The 18,263-nt window shown below is 39.5% G+C and overlaps 1 protein-coding gene across 7 annotated transcripts; it reads left to right on the top strand.

The window, feature by feature from the left end:
- The first annotated feature begins 1,030 nt into the window (after positions 1-1,030).
- On the top strand, positions 1,031-17,769 carry irf2a (interferon regulatory factor 2a). 7 transcript variants are annotated; one of them, XM_036574872.1, is made up of 9 exons: positions 1,031-1,270; positions 2,085-2,178; positions 2,676-2,775; positions 6,400-6,576; positions 12,224-12,258; positions 12,359-12,446; positions 14,064-14,228; positions 14,637-14,683; positions 17,214-17,769. In XM_036574872.1, exons 2-9 carry the CDS (start codon positions 2,092-2,094, stop codon positions 17,526-17,528), a joined length of 1,014 nt encoding a protein of 337 aa, XP_036430765.1. In that variant the 5' UTR covers positions 1,031-1,270; positions 2,085-2,091; the 3' UTR covers positions 17,529-17,769. The 7 variants fall into 7 exon arrangements, with proteins under 7 accessions (XP_036430765.1, XP_036430764.1, XP_036430762.1 ...); XM_036574871.1 differs by having other exon boundaries at positions 14,061-14,228; positions 14,640-14,683; XM_036574869.1 differs by having other exon boundaries at positions 14,061-14,228.
- The last annotated feature ends 494 nt before the right edge of the window (positions 17,770-18,263 follow it).

Here is an 18,263-nt window from a genome sequence, read left to right as displayed (position 1 = left end):
AAATGGCGCCATTAAAGGTGAAACAGGAAAAGTCGAACAAGAAGGTGGCAAATGTCCTGAGAAAATGTCCTCAGAAAATATCACCAGCATTAAAATAATAATTAGGATATTTTAATAGTCTAAATCAGGGGGTACACAGTAATCTAATATTAAGCTGAGTCTGTACTGAATTAGCCTGAGTGCAGGTAAGTTTGTAGAGCTTTTCAAATCAAGCCATGTACAGAACAGACAGATCTATAGTGCTTCAGTGAGTATCAGATGAAGAACAGAGAACTGCAGGGAAACCTGCTTCTTCTGTTCTGACTTCTTTTCGTCTTGCCCTCAGTCTGTACATGGAAATACACCATCATACTGCCAAAGCCTGCTTAAGGAGGTTGCCAGTCTGACGTGAATTCAGTACGCCGTAACATTAGCTTACATGTAGCAATGTCCATCTTTCGACTCTTTAATGACCTCGTAATTCAGAGGATCCAGTGATGTTCGAGAGAAAAATGTACACAGGACAAAACATATCGGGTTCTGAACATTTTTATCTACCACAGGGTGCAACAAATGCGATTTTTCCAAAACCCGATTCATTCTGGTCAGTGAGAAATCAAGCTTAGACCCGGAGTTCCTAATATGGGCATAAAAGCATGGCGCCGACTACAAAATGACGACACGACTACAGTCAGAGCCGGTCTCTACAAGTTCTCTGCTACAGTGGTTTATAGACGTGACTGACTGAAGCCACACCCCACACTATGTCTTATTGGCTTAGATGCATCAGAGTATACCCCATCAAAAATATAGCTCTGGTGAACTTTTTTGACGGATAACGGAGCGTTTTTTTCGCGTAGTGCCGTGCGCTGGTCTCTGCTCTCGATCAACATGTCATTCTTACTGAAATCAACGAAAAATCAGTCTTTTACAGACACACAAATGTCCTTCCGAACGCAGCCTGTAATTGGATGTATGAACGCCGCCACAGAGGGAAATCTGCGCAGCAGTAAGAAAATGCGGATGTGCGTGAACACAGCGGAGGTTTCGAAACGCAAATGGACCAATAGAAACACTGCAGAGAATCAGTACAGCTCGTACACCACCTATTTCCGTTTTATCATTCAGCCCTTTACTGGAAAATACTCATGTACCTTACAGACACACGCGACTTTTATCGCTTTAATCAGGTTCAGACCGAAAGTAACGATGGCAGCAGCTTCTGTTTGCTTCTCTGACGGGCTGTAGTAGTGCACCACGTCGTCGGATCAACACAGCCGAACTCGTTTAGGTAACGTTAAACTACTGCAACCACATTCTAAACACAACACAGCGAAACCCACACAAACAGAGCTGTACATACACACATCAGCACAGAACTAACTGAACTATTGTCGTATCTTATGTTCTTATATCAACGCCCTGTAGTGTTCACAGGTTGAAGTAGCACGTCTCTGTGTTTACACATCTCCCTTTAAACTGTGTCTTGTAGCTAAATTATGTACTTGTAATATTTTAGAAGTTTCACCACAGAATACAGGACGTGCAGAAAGCAAGTTACATTGAGTTGATGCTCTCAGATTTGGATTGCTGCATCACCTCAGTGTGTTTTGATGGTAGCTTAATAATGTTATGTAGATGATAGCATATTGAGGATTCATAGAAAAATCAAACATAGACAAACTCCACACTTCTTATAACTTCAGCATTAGTGGTAAACTTGTGTAGGTTTAATGGGCATAGTTTCTGTGACATCAAAAAATGAATTTAAAACTGGCTTGGTTTTTGAAACTTTCTGAAAGTTTCTGTATACGAACTGTGTGAACCGAGGAGGAGTGAATATGTTTTGAAACTTTAAAAACATTTATACGGTACATCTATTTTATTTTATTTTATTTTATTTTTTAAGTGAAGAAAATTGGAATTTACATGATATGGGCCCTTTTAATAGAGGTCACCAAAAAAAGATTTCGTTACTTGTTAGCTACATCAGCCTTATAGCTTATACAGTACAAAACTAAACAAACAAACTTAAGACATATCTTGACTGACTGACTACGTTTGGAGTGAGGCTAAAAACTGTATTATCTTGTATTTGTAAACAGGGTGAAGATGCCAGTGGACAGGCAGCGGATGAGGCCATGGCTGGAGGAGCAGATCAACAGTGCAAAAATTCAGGGCCTACAATGGGTTAATAAGGCAAGTATTTCTTAAATAACTAAAGTTCATTGTATTTATCGTAGGGACGCACATTAAATTGTCAGTCATTATTCACACATTGGCTTTTGCAAAACTGATATCTCAAGAAACTGCAATATGCAACTTAACCCTTTAACAAATCACAACCACTTTCATTGTGTGCTTTGAGCATCTTATACAGCATTAGATGATCCTAGTCAGTTTCTCTGGGAAGGAATTCATGTGATCAAAGAAACCAATAATTGTGGTCAACATAACAAAGGACAGCTGGAGTTTTCATTTGATGGGAAAAGAATAAGGAGACATATACATATAATGCAGCTCTAATTCAGGGTCATAAAATGACAAATAATATCGTTACTGTTCCTGTTCTTCATTAACATTTTTATTTTATCAACAGTCTACAACAAATCATCATATCAACAGTTTATCAACAAATCTAAAACTGATTTAATACAAGATACTGAGTTTACTTAAACTTTCACTTCATTAAACAGGAGGAAAAGATATTCCAGATTCCGTGGATGCATGCAGCCAGACATGGCTGGGATCTGGATAAAGATGCTCCGCTTTTTATGAACTGGGCAGTTCACACAGGTATCGCCACCTTTTTGTGCCTTTTGTCTGTGGGAGAATTTGCTTTTAAAGGTGAATTCCAATGGTTTTTTAAAAACGTCTGTGTAATCAAATCCTTAAAATGTTATGTCATTTAGAATGGTTTGATGTGAGAGAGAAACCTACCAGTGAGAATACCAGAAGTTTGACTCAACAAGTAGGGTTTAGCCTAAACTTAAAAACTGAAGCTGTGTCTGAGTCCTGAACACTGACTGGAAGATTATTCCAAAGCTGGTGGGCTCTACCCCTGATGTAACTTTATTAATTCTAGGTACTGATAGTAAGCCAGCACCTTGTGGCTGTGGGCTGATATGGTCAAACTTTCTAGTTCTTGTGAGGACTCTGGCTGCAGCCTTCAGGACTAACTGAAGCTTATTAAGGCTTTTGCTGGAATATTCAGACAGCAGGGCATTACATTAATCCAGGCTTGAAGTAATAAATGCATGAACTAGCTTTTCTGCATCCTGTAGAGACAGTGGATTTCTTAAATTGGCAATATTGAGAAGATGGAGGAAAGTTATTCCAGTATTATTGGTTATGTGTGCATCGAAGGACAGAACAGGATGGATCATGACAGCAAGGTTTTTACAGATGTACCTGATACAAGGGGGAAACTATTAAGTTTGTTTGTTTCTAGCAGCTTTTAGACCAAGAAGAAGACTTTGTTTTGTCTGAGTAAGAGGAAGTTAGTTGACATCCAGTCTTTTACACAGTCCTCAATCTTATTAAGTTGAAGTTTGTGATCTGGTGTGGCCAATATATGCAATTGTGTGTCATCTGTGTAGCAGTGGAAATTGATGACATGTTTACTGATAATGGTATCCAGTGGTAGCATATAGAATGTGAATAGTAGAGGTCATAAAACAGAGCCTTGTGTAACACCATACTTTACCTTTGTAAGAACAAATGATTTACCATTTATATTCACAAACTGATAGCGTTCAGCTTGTGAATAGTAAGTTAGATAGTAAGATAGAGTGGTTTATTGTATTGAATGCCGCAGTAAGATCAAGCAGAACCAACAAAGATACATTTCCTTGGTCAGAGAATAATAAGAGATCGTTTACAGTTTTCGCTAGTTCTGTCTTTGTGCTATGATGAGACCTAAATCCAGAGTAAAATTTTTGATGTATGCGATTCCTATGCAAATAGGAACTTAGTTGTTGTGCCACAGCTTTTTCCAAAATCTTTGATATAAAAGGAAGATTGAGAAAGGTCTATAATTTGACAGCTTGCAGGGATTAATATTAGGTTTCTTAATAGAGGTTTAATTAATGCTAGTTTAGGAGGTTTTGGTATATAGCCAAGGCTAAGAGAGGAGTTTATTATTGTCAGAAGAGTCTTTGTTATTTCTGACTAAATTCCTTTGAGTAAACTCGTAGGAATTGGATCTAATATGCAAGTAGAAAGTTTTGACTAAATAATTTTAACTAGCTCAATTTGTTGAAGTAAGGTTGTAAGGAGAGGCTGGAAGGTGAACAATTCCAGCCTCTCTGCAGTTGTTACAATATACTCAAAATCTCGATTAGGTTTGCAGAGGTTAACTCTTTTGACTTTTTTGCCTGATTGTTTCAATTTTATTATTGAAGAAATTCATAAAATCATTGCTACTGTAGGCTGATGAAATCTGGGGTTCTGTAGCTGTTTGGTTCTTAATCGTGCTGAAAGAATAATCTAGAATTATTCTTCTTATTTTCGATCAGAGAGGAGATATAGGTTGAGCGTGCTGCAGTAAGTGCCCTTCTATAGTCTGTAAGGCTATCCCTCCAGGTGAACTGGAATACTTCTAGTTTAGTCAAGTGCAATTTTGCTCTCATTGTCTGACAGTCTTTTTTAAAGTGTGAGTATGATCATTGTACCATGCGGCAAGCTTTTGTGCCTCATTATGTTACTTTTTAACAGAACCACATTATCTAGAGGAGAGCAAAAAATATCCTCTAAGTACTCGGTCATAATATCTAATTCGGTAGGTTCAGACAGACTAATCAGCTAATAGCAGCTGATAGATCTGGGAGGTTTCTGATAAAGCTACTCGCTGTGGAGGATGTTATAGTCCGCTTAACACGATAGCATGGAGGTAACATACATTACGACTTAAGTGAACTTCCTATGAGATTAGGTAATGATCTGAGACAGCTGTGCTCTGGGGTAGAATGGCCAAATGATTTATGTTTACATCAAAGATCAAAATTAAGGCAAGAGTGTGTTTGCAATAAAGAGTGGGTTAACCCCTTAAACAAGGGTTATGTACATAATTGTAGCTTGTGGGGGTAGTAAAGCATTTAGCAGGTCTAATCCATGTTTCTGTGAGGCGCAGAGTGTCAAAATCATGATCATAAATTCATTTACCATGACAGCCTTAGGTGTAAGCACCTTAAACAGTCCTAGTTTTAGACCAAAGGACATTCAGGTTCCCTCTAATATCCAGTGCCCTGGCTCCCAGTATACCGCTGCTACTGGTACCCCTAAAGAAGAGGCCATATTTTAATGTGCTGTAAAATAGAATCACCTATAACCAGAAGTCTTTCAACAGGTGTCTCAGAGGGTGTCTCACTGAGTGGGGCAAACCAGTTGGACACATGAATGGGAGAGGAGTGGCGCTCAGGTTGGGTAGCTTTAGCTTTGCTATGCTGATGAGGCTCCACCCATTTGCCCCGCTATGAGGGCACCCAGAGCTTCTAACAGTGAGTCTGAGCCCTGCTGAGTAGCCCTGCTCTTTTGTAATTTTCAGATGCCCAGCTCTAACTGTATGATCATTTCCGTCAAGCAAGAAACTAACTTACACTTCTTATAAACGAAGCTAGTAATGCTGGTCTCACCAGTGACAGAGAAAGAAATGTAGCTGAACATGTGGCACTTGGAGCAAAGCAACAGCACACGGTTCTGCCATAGTGTTACTAATGTTGCTTTGTCAGCTGGTTGGAGTCCTTTCCAGGTGTCTCACGAGTCCGATGAGGTATGAGGGTGACCTCCCAAAAAGTTGGTTGTTGCACTTGCGAATAATATGCAACAGCTACTTGAAAATGTAAAAATGTTAAGATAACAGCCTCGTATTGTGTGATTCGGGGAGTCCTAACTAGTGGGTGGAATTGGATATCACAAAATTGGGGAGAAAATTTGAAAAAAAAAAACTAAAATGTACCATGTAGAGAGTTATTATATAAAATGGATTCGAATGTGTTCCATGCGTGTCATATCTGATACATTGTTTACAATATTTTTAAGAAGGTTTTGACCTAAAATATGTTTTTGAAAGACAAAATACTGCTTGGTAGACAAAAATCCCCAAACAAAACTTATTTTTTCAGATTTTCCACTATTTTGTCATCATCAACATTACATATAAAAACATAGAAGACACATGTAGGCTTATTGATCTTTTTGGACAGTCAGTAAAATGGCTATGTTTGAATTGTAGACATTGCAACCCCAGGTTCCTATCACCATCACTATGAAGAAATCTGAGTCAATAGGTTTTCTTTATAATGAACCATTTCACGTCAGACCACTCTGAATTTGTTTTTCCAGTGAATTACACAGAAATTTTGAAATTCCAAATTCATCTGGCAAATATTTCCTCACCCTGAATTGTTGTTCTTCCTGCAGGAAAATATCATCCTGGAGTAGACAAACCTGACCCCAAGACATGGAAGGCAAACTTTCGCTGTGCCATGAACTCTTTGCCAGACATAGAGGAAGTAAAAGATAAGAGCATGAAAAGAGGAAGCAATGCCTTCAGAGTGTACCGCATGCTTTCTCCTGCTGAAAAAGCTGCTAAAAAAGGTACAGTAAACCTTACAACTACTTCTGCTGTGCTTTATGTAATAAATAAAACATGGAGAGTAACAGTGAGTCTTTTCGTTCTAGTGAATTAAATGTCAGTTATGGGAATATGACTACTTATTTCTAAATCACAGTTATCAGATAGTAGGGGGCCGGATAATAGGACAATGTGTTGTTATCATGATATAATTAAGTCACAGTTTACTTTTCTGAGTATTTGAGGAGAATCATCAGTAATCCTAGAACACTAAACAACTGTATGGAGCACCATAAAGACAGATTTAGACCAAATATAGAGCGTCTGTAAACAACAACAACCGGTGTATAGCAACTAGGGATGCATTGATACTACTTTTTTCAGACCAAGTACACTACTCGTGGATAACGAGTCCGATACCATACTGAGTAACCTACTTAGAATTAATTAGTTGTTATTGTAAATGAGTGCAATGTACCTGAACAGTTAACCTGGAACTAGTTAACTAGTTGGAACTCTGGAACCAAACTTCTTGATAGAGGTTAGTCCCACTCCTACTTGGAAGTATGCCGTGCAGTTGGAGTTTGTGCTGGTGGACGAGAGGATTGTCTCAATGCGAACTGACTGTTTTGTTTGGTGCGTAAGCACACACCAGTTTGGAGTATTCGGCCTACTTGGAGTGAGTGGGTGAAGTACTGGAAAGCTCCCCACCTGCAGACTCCATAGCTGTGCTAGGAGATTTTAATGCTCATGTTGCTAGTAACTGGGAAACCTGGAGGGGGTTAATGGGAAGAATGGCCTGCCCGATCTAATCCCTAAATTGTTATTAGACTTCTGTGCTAGTCATGGATAGTACATAATGAACACCAAGTTCGAACACAAGGATGTTGACTTGGGACAATATGTTCTGGAAGTTCGCATGAAGAGAGGTGCTAAGCTGTCAATCGATCACTATCTAGTGGTGAGTTGGATCAGATGGCAGGGAAGACTGGTGCCCCTTATCCAGTTTCTTCTATTTTTGCTTATTTGTCACATTTAAATGTTTCAGATCACCCAGCTAATATTAATATAAGATAAAGGCAACACAAGTAAACTCATAATGCAGCTTTTAAATGATCATTCCATTTATTTAAGATAAAGATTTATTAAAAATCTGTATCACCCATGTGAAAAAGTAATTGCCCCCGTAAACCTAATAACTGGTTGTGCCACCCTGGGCAGTAACAACTGCCATCAAACGTTTGTGATAACTTGCACTTGCACAGTCTTTTATAGTGCTGTGGAGGAACTCTGGCCCACTCTTCTTTGCAGAATTGTTTTAATTTGGCTACATTGGAGAGTTTTCAAGCATAAACTGCCTGTTTAAGGTCTTGCCACTGCATTCCGTTGGTATTCAAGTCAGGATTTGACTTCTGCATCTCCAACACCTTCATTTTGTTTTTTTTGAGCCATTCAGAGGTGGACTTGTGTGCTTTGGATCATTGTCCTGCTGCATAACCCAACTGCACTTGAGCTTTCATTCACGAACTGACAGGTGTATGTTCTCCCTCAGGATTTTCTGATGGAGAGCAGAATTCATAGTTCCATCATGTATGACAAGTAATTCAGGTCCTTCAGAAGCATAGCAGCCCCAAACCACCACACTACCTCCACCATGTTTAACTGTTGGTGTGATACTCTTATGGTGGAAGAGTTAGCCTCATGTCCGATGTAACAGGAACCATGTCTTCCACAGTGTTTCACCTTTGATTCATCAGTTCATAGAATATTATCTCAAAAGTTTTGCCGGTCATCTATATGTTTTTTGGCAAATGCAAAATGAGCCTTTATGTTCTTTTTGGTCAGCAGTGGTTTGCGCCTTGCCAATCTCCCGTGGCTGCCATTTTTGCCCAGTGTCTTTCTTATTGTGGAATAATGTACATTAATCTTAACTGTGGCAGGTGAGGCCTGCGGTTCTTTGGATGGATGGATGGATGGATGGATGGATAGATGGATAGATGGATAGATAGATATAGAGAAATTTAGCTGCCAGTAGCAGTCACACAACACAGGACAGTAATAGTAATAAGGGTGTAAACAATATAACAGGAAGAATAAATATAAAAAATCCTATCTACAGGCATATATACAAATAGAAAAAAAATGTTTTTCTGGGTTCTTTCGTGACCTCGTGGATAAGTTGTTGATTTGCCCTTGAAATGTGAAATATTGGTAGGCCAGCCACTCCTGGGAGGGCTTGGAACACTGTTCCGGGTTTTCTCCATTTGTGAATAATGGCTTTTACTGTGGTTTGCTGGAGTCCTAAAGCCTTAGCAATGGCTTTGTAACCCTTTCCAGACTGGCAGATTTCAGTGACTTTGTTTTGCAGCTGTTTTTGAATATTTGAATCTCTTTAGAGTAGTGGTGTAACGGGCCATGGATTAAAAAAAATAATAAAAAATCCTAAACACAAAATAAATGATGGAAAAAATATAAGCTACAAATTCCCGAAAAACAAAATGAATAAAACAACAAAACCATTAAAAAATATAGAAATTGTTGCGCTGGTCTGAGTGGATCAGACACAGCAGCGCTGCTGGAGTTTTAAAACACCTCAGTGTCACTGCTGGACTGAGAATAGTCCACCAACCAAAAATATCCAGCCAACAGCGTCCTGTGAGCAGTGTCCTGTGAGCAGTGTCCTGTGACCACTGATGAAGGACTAGAGGATGACCAACACAAACTGTGCAGCAGCAGATGAGCTATTGTCTCTGATTTACATCTACAAGGTGGACTGACAAGGTAGGAGTGTCTAATAGAGTGGACAGTGAGTAGACACAGTGTTTAAAAACTCCAGCAGCGCTGCTGTGTCTGATCCACTCATACCAGCACAACACACACTAACACACCACCACCACGTCAGTGTTACTGCAGTGCTGAGAATGATCCACCACCCAAATAGTACCTGCTCTGTGAGGGTCCATGGAGGTCTTGACCACTGAAGAACAGGGTAAAAGGGGGCTAACAAAGTACGCAGAGAAACAGATGGACTACAGTTTGTAATTGTAGAACTACAAAGTGCACCTATATAGTAAGTGGAGCTGATAAAATGGACAATGAGCGTAGAAACAAGGAGGTGGTCATAATGTTATGCCTGATTGGTGCGTGTGTGTGTGCGCGTGTGTGCGTGTGTGTGTATATATATATAAAGTAATATTACAACAGCATTTTTTATCCGTGTTATAATTAATAGAAATTGTGCATAGGCTGAAATGACAATAACAGCAGCCCAGTCTCACACAAGAGGCACTCTTTTGGATAATCCATATGCGGGAAAAAAAATGAACGAATAGTCGAATTTTCGTATTGAATGGCCAATTTCAATTCAACTGAAAAAACTTTGATTTGGCTATAGTGTGAGGGTGTTCTCCATGGAAGGGGACATAGTGACGGCTAAGAGGTCCGTTCCCTCACCAGACAATGTAGACACACTCATCTTGTTGAAAAAGAATCTGAAGTTATAAGCTCAGGACTGCTTTATTTCTTTTTGTACCTTTTTTCACAATGTTCATAATGATGTCACGTTTTTAAAGATGTTTGATGATGTTTGATATTTTTTTCATTCACTATTGGAAAAAGGGTATCATCAGGCCTCATACTGCACTTCAAATGAGTATTGATTATTTTATTTTGATGATTTTATTTTAAGATTAAACTTCTTGTTTTCATTTAAGACTGTGGGCAAAAGTTCCATGCTTTAGGTTTTCTTAATGTTCTTTATGTTTTAATAAACGGAAGGCAAAGTTAAATTTGTCTTACTTGTTTTTTTATTCTTATCCGAAAAAACGGTCCATGAATGATCCAATTTGTGAGATTACACCCCTGCTTTAGAACGTGGCATCTAGTGATACTTCTTGAGACCTTCTAGCCTGCTTCACATTGCCAGACAGGTTCTGTTGAAGTGATGTTTAAATTAAACAGGTCTGGCAGTAATCATGCTTGGTTGTGGCTAGTTAAATTGAACCCAATAGTCAATTGAATTTGTTTTACTGGTTGATTTAGCAGCTAAGAGGGCAGCTACTTTTTCAAATAGGGCCAGGTAGGGCTAAAGAGCATTTTCCTTCAATAAATTAAATAATTTAAAAACAGAATTTTATGTTTAGTTGGGTTATTTTTATCTAATATTTAAAGTAGTTTGATGGTCCGATACGTTCGGTTGGGACATACGCAAAAAACAGAAGAAATTGGGAAGGGGCAAATACTTTTTCCACAGCCCTGTGTGGTCAAGCTTGTTCAATGTGGGTGTTGGACTCCACCAAAGGTGTGCCTTGTCTCCATTCCTGTTCATGATATTCAAGGACAGGGTGTCAAGGCATAGCCAAGGTCAGGAGGGCATTATGTGTGGAGGCCGGAAGGTGATGTCTCTGCTTTTTGCAGATGATTTTGTCCTTTCGGCTCCATCGCATGGATGCCTCCAGCATGCACTGGAGTAGTTGGCATGTGGATCAGAACCCCCAAGTTCCTTGCCCAGAAAAGGATGGCATGCCCCCTCCAGTTAAGGGGAGAGGACCTGGAACAGTTTAAAGTATCTTGGGTTCTTGTTCATGAGTGATGGGAAGAGGGATCATGAGATTGTCGCTGTACTGGACTGTAGTTGGGAAGGGGGAGCTGAGCCATAAGGCAAAGCTCTCTGTTTACCAGTCAGTCTACATCCCCACCTTCACCTGTGGTCATGAGCTTTGGGTAATGACTGAAAGAATGAGATTGCAGATACAAGCAGTGGAAATTTTCTTTGCAGGGTGGCAGGCTATACTCTACTTGATAGGGTGAGGAGCTTAGTCATCTGGGAGGAGCTCAAAGCAGAACCGCTACTCCTCCCTGTTGAGAGGAGCCAGTTGATACGGTTGGTACGGGCATCTGATTAGGATGCCCCCTGTCCACCTCCCGTTGTTGGTTTACCGGGCACAGCCGACTGGTATGAGACCCTGTGGTTGTCAGAGGACCCGCTGGAGAGATTACATCTCCAAGTCATCCTGGGAGTGGCTCAGCATCTCCCAGAATGAGCTGGAGGAAGTTCTGGGGGACACGGTCATTTGGGCTTTCCCTATTGCATCTGCGACCCTATCTGGATCAAACAGTTTAAGATGATGAGTGAATGAATATTCTGTACAGTCAAACAGAGTAAGGTTGGCATAGAGGGACTTTGGTAGAAAATGACAACTTTTCCACCTCTGTTTAGCTGGCCTACGTGTCTCCACTCATATTGGGGAAGTGATTGTGAATTTTTAAAACAGTCTAAAATCACAGTGTAGGTCTGGTGGGAATTTGCCAAGGTGGAGTGTGACCAGTGGCTTTGTATCTGACTGTCACAGAGTCAGTAACACTTCTCTGTGTGAGCAGAACATCTTTCACTGCTTGCTTGAGGTGTTTGTTTATTAGCGTGGCGGTGTTCACTCTGCTTGTCACATGCTATCAGGTGGTATGAATTTTTATGGGTACGAGCATGAGTAAATGAATACAGTATTGGCCCGATAACTGATACCAGTGTTGGTATCAGTGCATCCCTGATAGTAACTGCATAAACTGTGTAGTAACAAGGAGCTGATTGGCATCTTGCTTTTATCTTAAATTAATTTACCATGACCATTTTTAATGTTTTTTTTTTTTTTAATAATGCTGCTGATCTCTCAGTGAAGAAAAAGATGGAACGGGAGCCAAAAATGAGAGTAAGGAAACCTAACTCTACTCTAACATAATGGATTACAGATGATTGAAAGGTTCTGTGCACTTACTTTTTTGCTTTTCATTTTAAATGACTATCATCAGAGACGGAAAAGTAAGAACGCTGAGCCAGAGTCTGATCCAGTGCAGTTGAAGGAAGACACGCTACCAGACAGCACAGTTTTATTGGCAGGTGAGGTTTTTGGGTTATATCACAGTCACACTGTTAAAAGGTCAGCCTTTTTTTGCTTTTGTTCCAAAGTACAAACATTACTCACTGCTGCCCTCTTAAGGTGTTAACAAACTTCAAATAAATCTTACTCACTGCTGCTATTTAAAGTTGTAATTAGTAAACATCCAATAAACAAACATTACCACCTGCCAAAGGTGTTAACAGATCTGATATAGAAAAACTTTACTCACCACTGCCCTGTAAAGGTGTTAACAAACCTCAAATTAATAACTATTCTCAACACTGCCCTCTAAAGGTATTAATAAATCTCAAATAAACAAACATTACTCATTGCTACCCTCTAAAGGTGTTATTTACAAACATGTGAACAAAGTGAATGTGATGGGTTATAGCAGGGGTGTCCAATTTTATCTGCAAAGGGCCAGTGTGGGTGCAGGTTTTCACCCCAAAGAAAAAAGAGCACACCTGATTCCACTCGTTTATTTAGTCAGTCTCAGTCTTTAAACAACTGATCATGTGTGCTCCTGCTTTGTTGCAATGAAATCCTGCAGCCACACCGGCCCTTTGCGAATAAGACTGGACACCCCTGGGTTATAGGAATCAATGTTCACTACAGTGCTGTGTGCCCAGACCATTTAGAGCTTTATATGGCAGGAGAAGAATTTTATAATTACTGCTGCCCTCTAACGATGTTATTAACAGACTTCAAATAAACAGACATTCCTCCACCAAAGGAGTTTTATGCTTTCTTTAATTTGCATGCATGTGCCTCAGTCCAACTGATGAAAACATGCCCATTTTGTTTGTTGTGACTAAACATATATGATTACACAAGCATACAAAGTGTTGTATGTGATGATTTAGAGGAATCAATAAGATCACTACAGTGCTGTGTGGACAGACCATTTAGCGCTTAATATGGCAGGAGAAGTATTGTATAATCAGTGCACCCAGCCAGAAACGAGTAATATGATCAAATTTTCTGGTTCTAGTGAGCACTCAAGCTGCTGCATTCTGGATCAGTTGGGGCTTGTTTAAGGATTTCCAGCTAGAAAGGCATTACAGCATTATAGTAGTCCAGTTCTGATGTTATAAAGGCATGTATCGGCTTTTCACCATCTTTTAAGGAAAGTAAATATTGCTTCTTGGCATTATTACATAATGAAAGAATGATACTAATGATATACCTAATGTGTGCATCAAATGAGAGGTCAAAGCTGACTCCAGGGTTTTTTACACTTGTCATGGGCGTAAGTGAGAAATCCATCATATTCAAAACAAATTTACAAAGCTAATTTCTCACTGCCTTATGTGCAAAAATTGAAACTCATTTTTTGTGGTTGTCATTGTAGTGGTATAACTCTTCTAGGGGGCATTGGTAAGTAATATTTGTTTATTTGAGCTTGAGCTGCATCTGTATTTAGCTGGGAGCTACTAGTACCTACAGCTAGGAAGCAAGATAACTAATCAACCAGTTTGGCCACTTTAGGGTTGTATTTGAATGAATGAATACAAAAAAGACAAAATACCAGTTATTTCTATGGCAATTAGTCGTCAGCTAAAATGTAGTAATTGTAATGATCGTGTTTATGTGGTATACTTGCTTCTCCACAGCAGAACCTGATCAACCCTGTAATTCTAGTACACCTAACAAGCTGGTGGGCAGTGATCCCCCAGACGTGTGTGCTGTTGTTGAGATCACTACAGAGAACGAGGAGTCTGCGGTCAGCTCCACTCAGTTCTCTTTTCCCCTACAGGTCTCCCCTATCTCCGCATGTAATGGTATGTTCCATTTATACACTCTCACTTCATGTCTTCTATTCAAAGATTATCCGACATAAGTCCAGGGTGGTTAAAATGATAGTCATGCTAAAAATCAGATTTATATTTTCTCCCCTTACTCCAAATGTAGTTGATCAGTCAACACATGTTTGCTTCTTTAGTTTTGCACTGGAGGAATGAGGCTAATATAGCTAACATGTAATGGAGTTTATACCCCACCAGTGAGCATAGTGCTAACTGCATGCCTAAATCATCACACTCTCACCTCGAACTGTGTTGAGTTGTTCAGTAATCTCAAATTGGCTGGCTTATGTGTTTTTTTACTTTGTATGACGCACTGTTACAAATGGATAAATTAATTTACTATAAATAAACATTTCAAACTGAATTCTGTGCTCTTAATTTCAGCAGAAAGTGGTGATGAAAGCACACACAGTGAAGAAGACTGCATGGAGGTGTGTATGCTTAATACTAAAATATCTGTGCTCAGTTGCATAAAATGCCTGAAGTTTAATTCTAGCAGGTATGTGACTTTTTCCCCCATACGCCTTAACCCATCACTCTAGATCAGGGGTCTTTAATTAAAATTACAGTTACAGAAAATTTCCTTAAGCAAAGGTCCGGAACATCATAATGTCTAACTTGCATTATGATTCAGTGCCATATACTGTATACTGAAGTAGCCTAGTAGTTCTATCAACATCATGATGTAGTCAACAACTGAATGTCAAATCAAATAAAGTACAATTCAGTCATATTTCAACAATATATATCGTCAGTTTTCTCTTTTTAGAGCACGCCATGTGAAATAACTTCCCTCTGGGTCACTTTCTTCCCTGACTGCTATTTCTCTCCTCGTCCTTCCCCTGTGTGTGCGTCACTCACTCGAGTCTCAGTGCTCATCGTAATGCACAGATCTGATTGGCTGAGTGGCATCACGTGTGATATTTACAATGCATGCGATTGGTCTGTGAGTTTCCTGGGCCGCTAAAGCGGTACCGTAAAGGTTAGAAAAGGTACGCCGATTAAAATAGGTCCACCCTGTCGAAATTAAATAATTCTCCATAGTTTATCGGTTATAGGTCCAGGTCCACATAGGACAGCATCTGGGTCCAGACTCGGACCGCGGTCCGCCTATTAGTGACCTCTGCTCTAGATGTTCTCACAATACAATACTTGGATTTTGATGGTGTGCCAAAAGTCTGATGTAAACTATAGTGCTTCCATTTCGTCTGCACCAAAAAAGGTAAGCGCCACAAGATCAGCCACTGTTGTGGGCTCATGCTAGAGGAAGGTAAATGTGTCAGACGTGATGGCAGTCTTTTTATACCCTACCCCTGAAGTCATTGGCAGTTCATGTTGACCATCAAGTCAGCCAAACTCAGGCCAAGTTGAAAACAAACGCAGCCAGTGACAGATTGGAGTGACTTACCTACACGGAGGTGAACCATTATGTTAGTGAGATCAGATCTGAACAAAAAAATTTGAGCAATGAGGTTTGTAGTATGAACATAGCCTATTATAACTTCTCGGGTGCCAAAATGTAACTGCTGCATCATTTAGGGTGGAACGGGAAAATTCGAACAATATGTGCATGCTCTGTTGGACCCCCAATTGTTAAAGCACAAGCTACTGTTGTATCGCTTTGCGGTTTGTCAGCCTGTTAAAAGAGATGAAAACCCCTTCAGTCTAGTCATGTTGAGCAGTGTAGTGCAGGTAAGCTTGTTGGGCTACGACACTGGCAAAGCATGTTTTTTAAGGAGGTATAATGACGTTAACTCAGTGCGCAGTAGCATTATCTTACATGTAGCAATATTCATGTTTAGACTCTTTAATGACCTCGGAATTCAGAGGATCCAGTGATATTAGAAAGAAGAATGTTCATAGGACAAAGCGTATCAGCTTTGGAACATTTTTAATTACCACAGGATCCGACAGAGGCAATTTTCGAAAACTCTGTTCTCATAATGAAATTCCTTTTAGACCCGGAATTGCTTAAATGGGCGAAAGAGCACGGTGCCATATACAGAATGACAACTTGACTTCAGCGATCTGTAGAGACCAATGAACGTAGTAGTTTAGCCAGAGAACTTGTAGAGAGGAGAATTAGTATGACAGGAGAATGCGCTATGACTTCATGTTGACTTTAATTATGTACTGTGGTATAAAACCCAATGATGATACTGATTCAAATTTCAATTCTGCTAACTGTATACAATTAATATTTCTATAAAAAAAGTATGTCTGTGGTTCCAGAAAAACACACACCAAGACAACATATATTTACTGTTATTTTTGGCCATTTAGTCAGTGATGATGTGAGAACACACAAATGTGGGATAGACATATTTGTCTAAAAACAAATTATATGAATGACTAATGAACAACAATATTTAAAAAAATATTTAACATTTCTACTTTGCAGTTTCAATGGACATCTTTAATGCGTTTCAAAAACCAGACATGGACAAAATTGACATTTTGACAATAATATGCTTCATAAATTGCATGAACTCCTTATATTTAGCATTTGTTTTGTATGTTTGTCATGTTGAGTTATGACTAATAATATATTTTCTGTGTTTTGTGCTAAAACATTTGGCATATTCAAAAATCTATAGCCAAGACATAAAGTCCTCCTTACATTGTAGTTTATTTTTTGGTGTTACAAAGAAGTATGAGAGGCTCAGTTAAAAAGTCTATAAATATAATACCTCTGGTGAAATGATTTTAACATGTGTTAGAGTTTTTAACCCTTCAAATTCCCAGGTTTACTGCACCCTGAAGTTTATTATTTATCATAAAACAGTGCAAACTGCCTGAAAATTATAGGAGTGAGGAATAGAAGCCTGGACCTGCCAGCATCTCCTGGCCATTTCAGGGGTTAAGCATCTCCGTTTATTTTGTAATATACTGAATGATGCTTAAGAAAGGGGCCATTTCAGGAAATTTACATATTACTTCACTTTCTCCTGCTTTCTGCAGATTGTCCATGTTCAGGATTTGTCCACAAGCTCCTCCTCCTCTGTAAGGTCATCTTTGTCCGTGTTGAGGATTCCCTCCAGCCTGCCAGACAGAACTGAGTCTTTTATCACATCTGGAAAGACGAACTTTTGGGTGACAAGCTGCAGAGAGGAGTCTCCGCTCATCGCATATGATGAGCCACCGTGGCGTCCTTTCCTCTCCTCTTTCCCCTTCAAGCCGGCACCAGCGATAGATTTAAGTAGCAGCATGCCTTCGCGCGCTAGTGTGATTATGCAGGCTATGGACCTGTCCTCCACAGCAGGAAAGAGACAGTAGAAGAATTCCTCAGAGCCCTAATGCTACCCATCAGCATGAATGATTCCCTTCCCAACCATGCCCCTCCATTACCACCACCACCACCAGCCTGGAGGAGAATTTAAAGGTGTTCTATCCTGAGCTGAGCTCTTTTAATGCTCAGTCCTGCTTATAGAGTGTACATTTTAAAATGAATGTAAGAAGCACAGGTTTAAAGGAATTGTTCTGTGAAAAAATTAAATACTTTCCCTCATTACCCCAAATGTAGTCGTTCAGCCAAGACATGGTTGGTGTCTGAAATTTACTTCTTTAGTTTGGCACTGGAGCTACGAGGCTAATCAAAGTGCTAAATGTAGCTTCAGTGCAAAGCAAAAGTGACATCAAATATCTTGGCTAATCAAGTACATTCAGGGCAAGGGGGAATAGAGCACATTTTGATTTTTTTTTTTTTTTCAGAACTATCGCTTTAAGGCCATGCAGAGTTGAATACTTGACATTTTTTGTCTGTTTTTGTTTTTTGTTTGTTTTTGTTTTTAACAGAAAGTTAGCAGCCACAACAAGCTGCTACTGACAACGGAAAACATGGTTCAGAGTAGCTGATTTATTTGGGAGATTTTTTTTATTCATATAAATAGAAGCATTTCATCTGTTAACATGATACTGAAACTGGCTGAGAGCCATTATTGTGTTCTTGATTACTTTTTTTTTCTTTTTTGGGAAACAAATTAAGCTGAAATATTTAGTTTTGTATGGCCT

The sequence above is a fragment of the Colossoma macropomum genome, unplaced genomic scaffold (assembly GCF_904425465.1).
Source record: "Colossoma macropomum unplaced genomic scaffold, Colossoma_macropomum, whole genome shotgun sequence".
Classification (NCBI taxonomy): domain Eukaryota; kingdom Metazoa; phylum Chordata; class Actinopteri; order Characiformes; family Serrasalmidae; genus Colossoma; species Colossoma macropomum.
The sequence above is the reverse complement of the archived record's forward strand: the minus strand, read 5'-3'. Positions and strand labels throughout refer to the sequence as shown.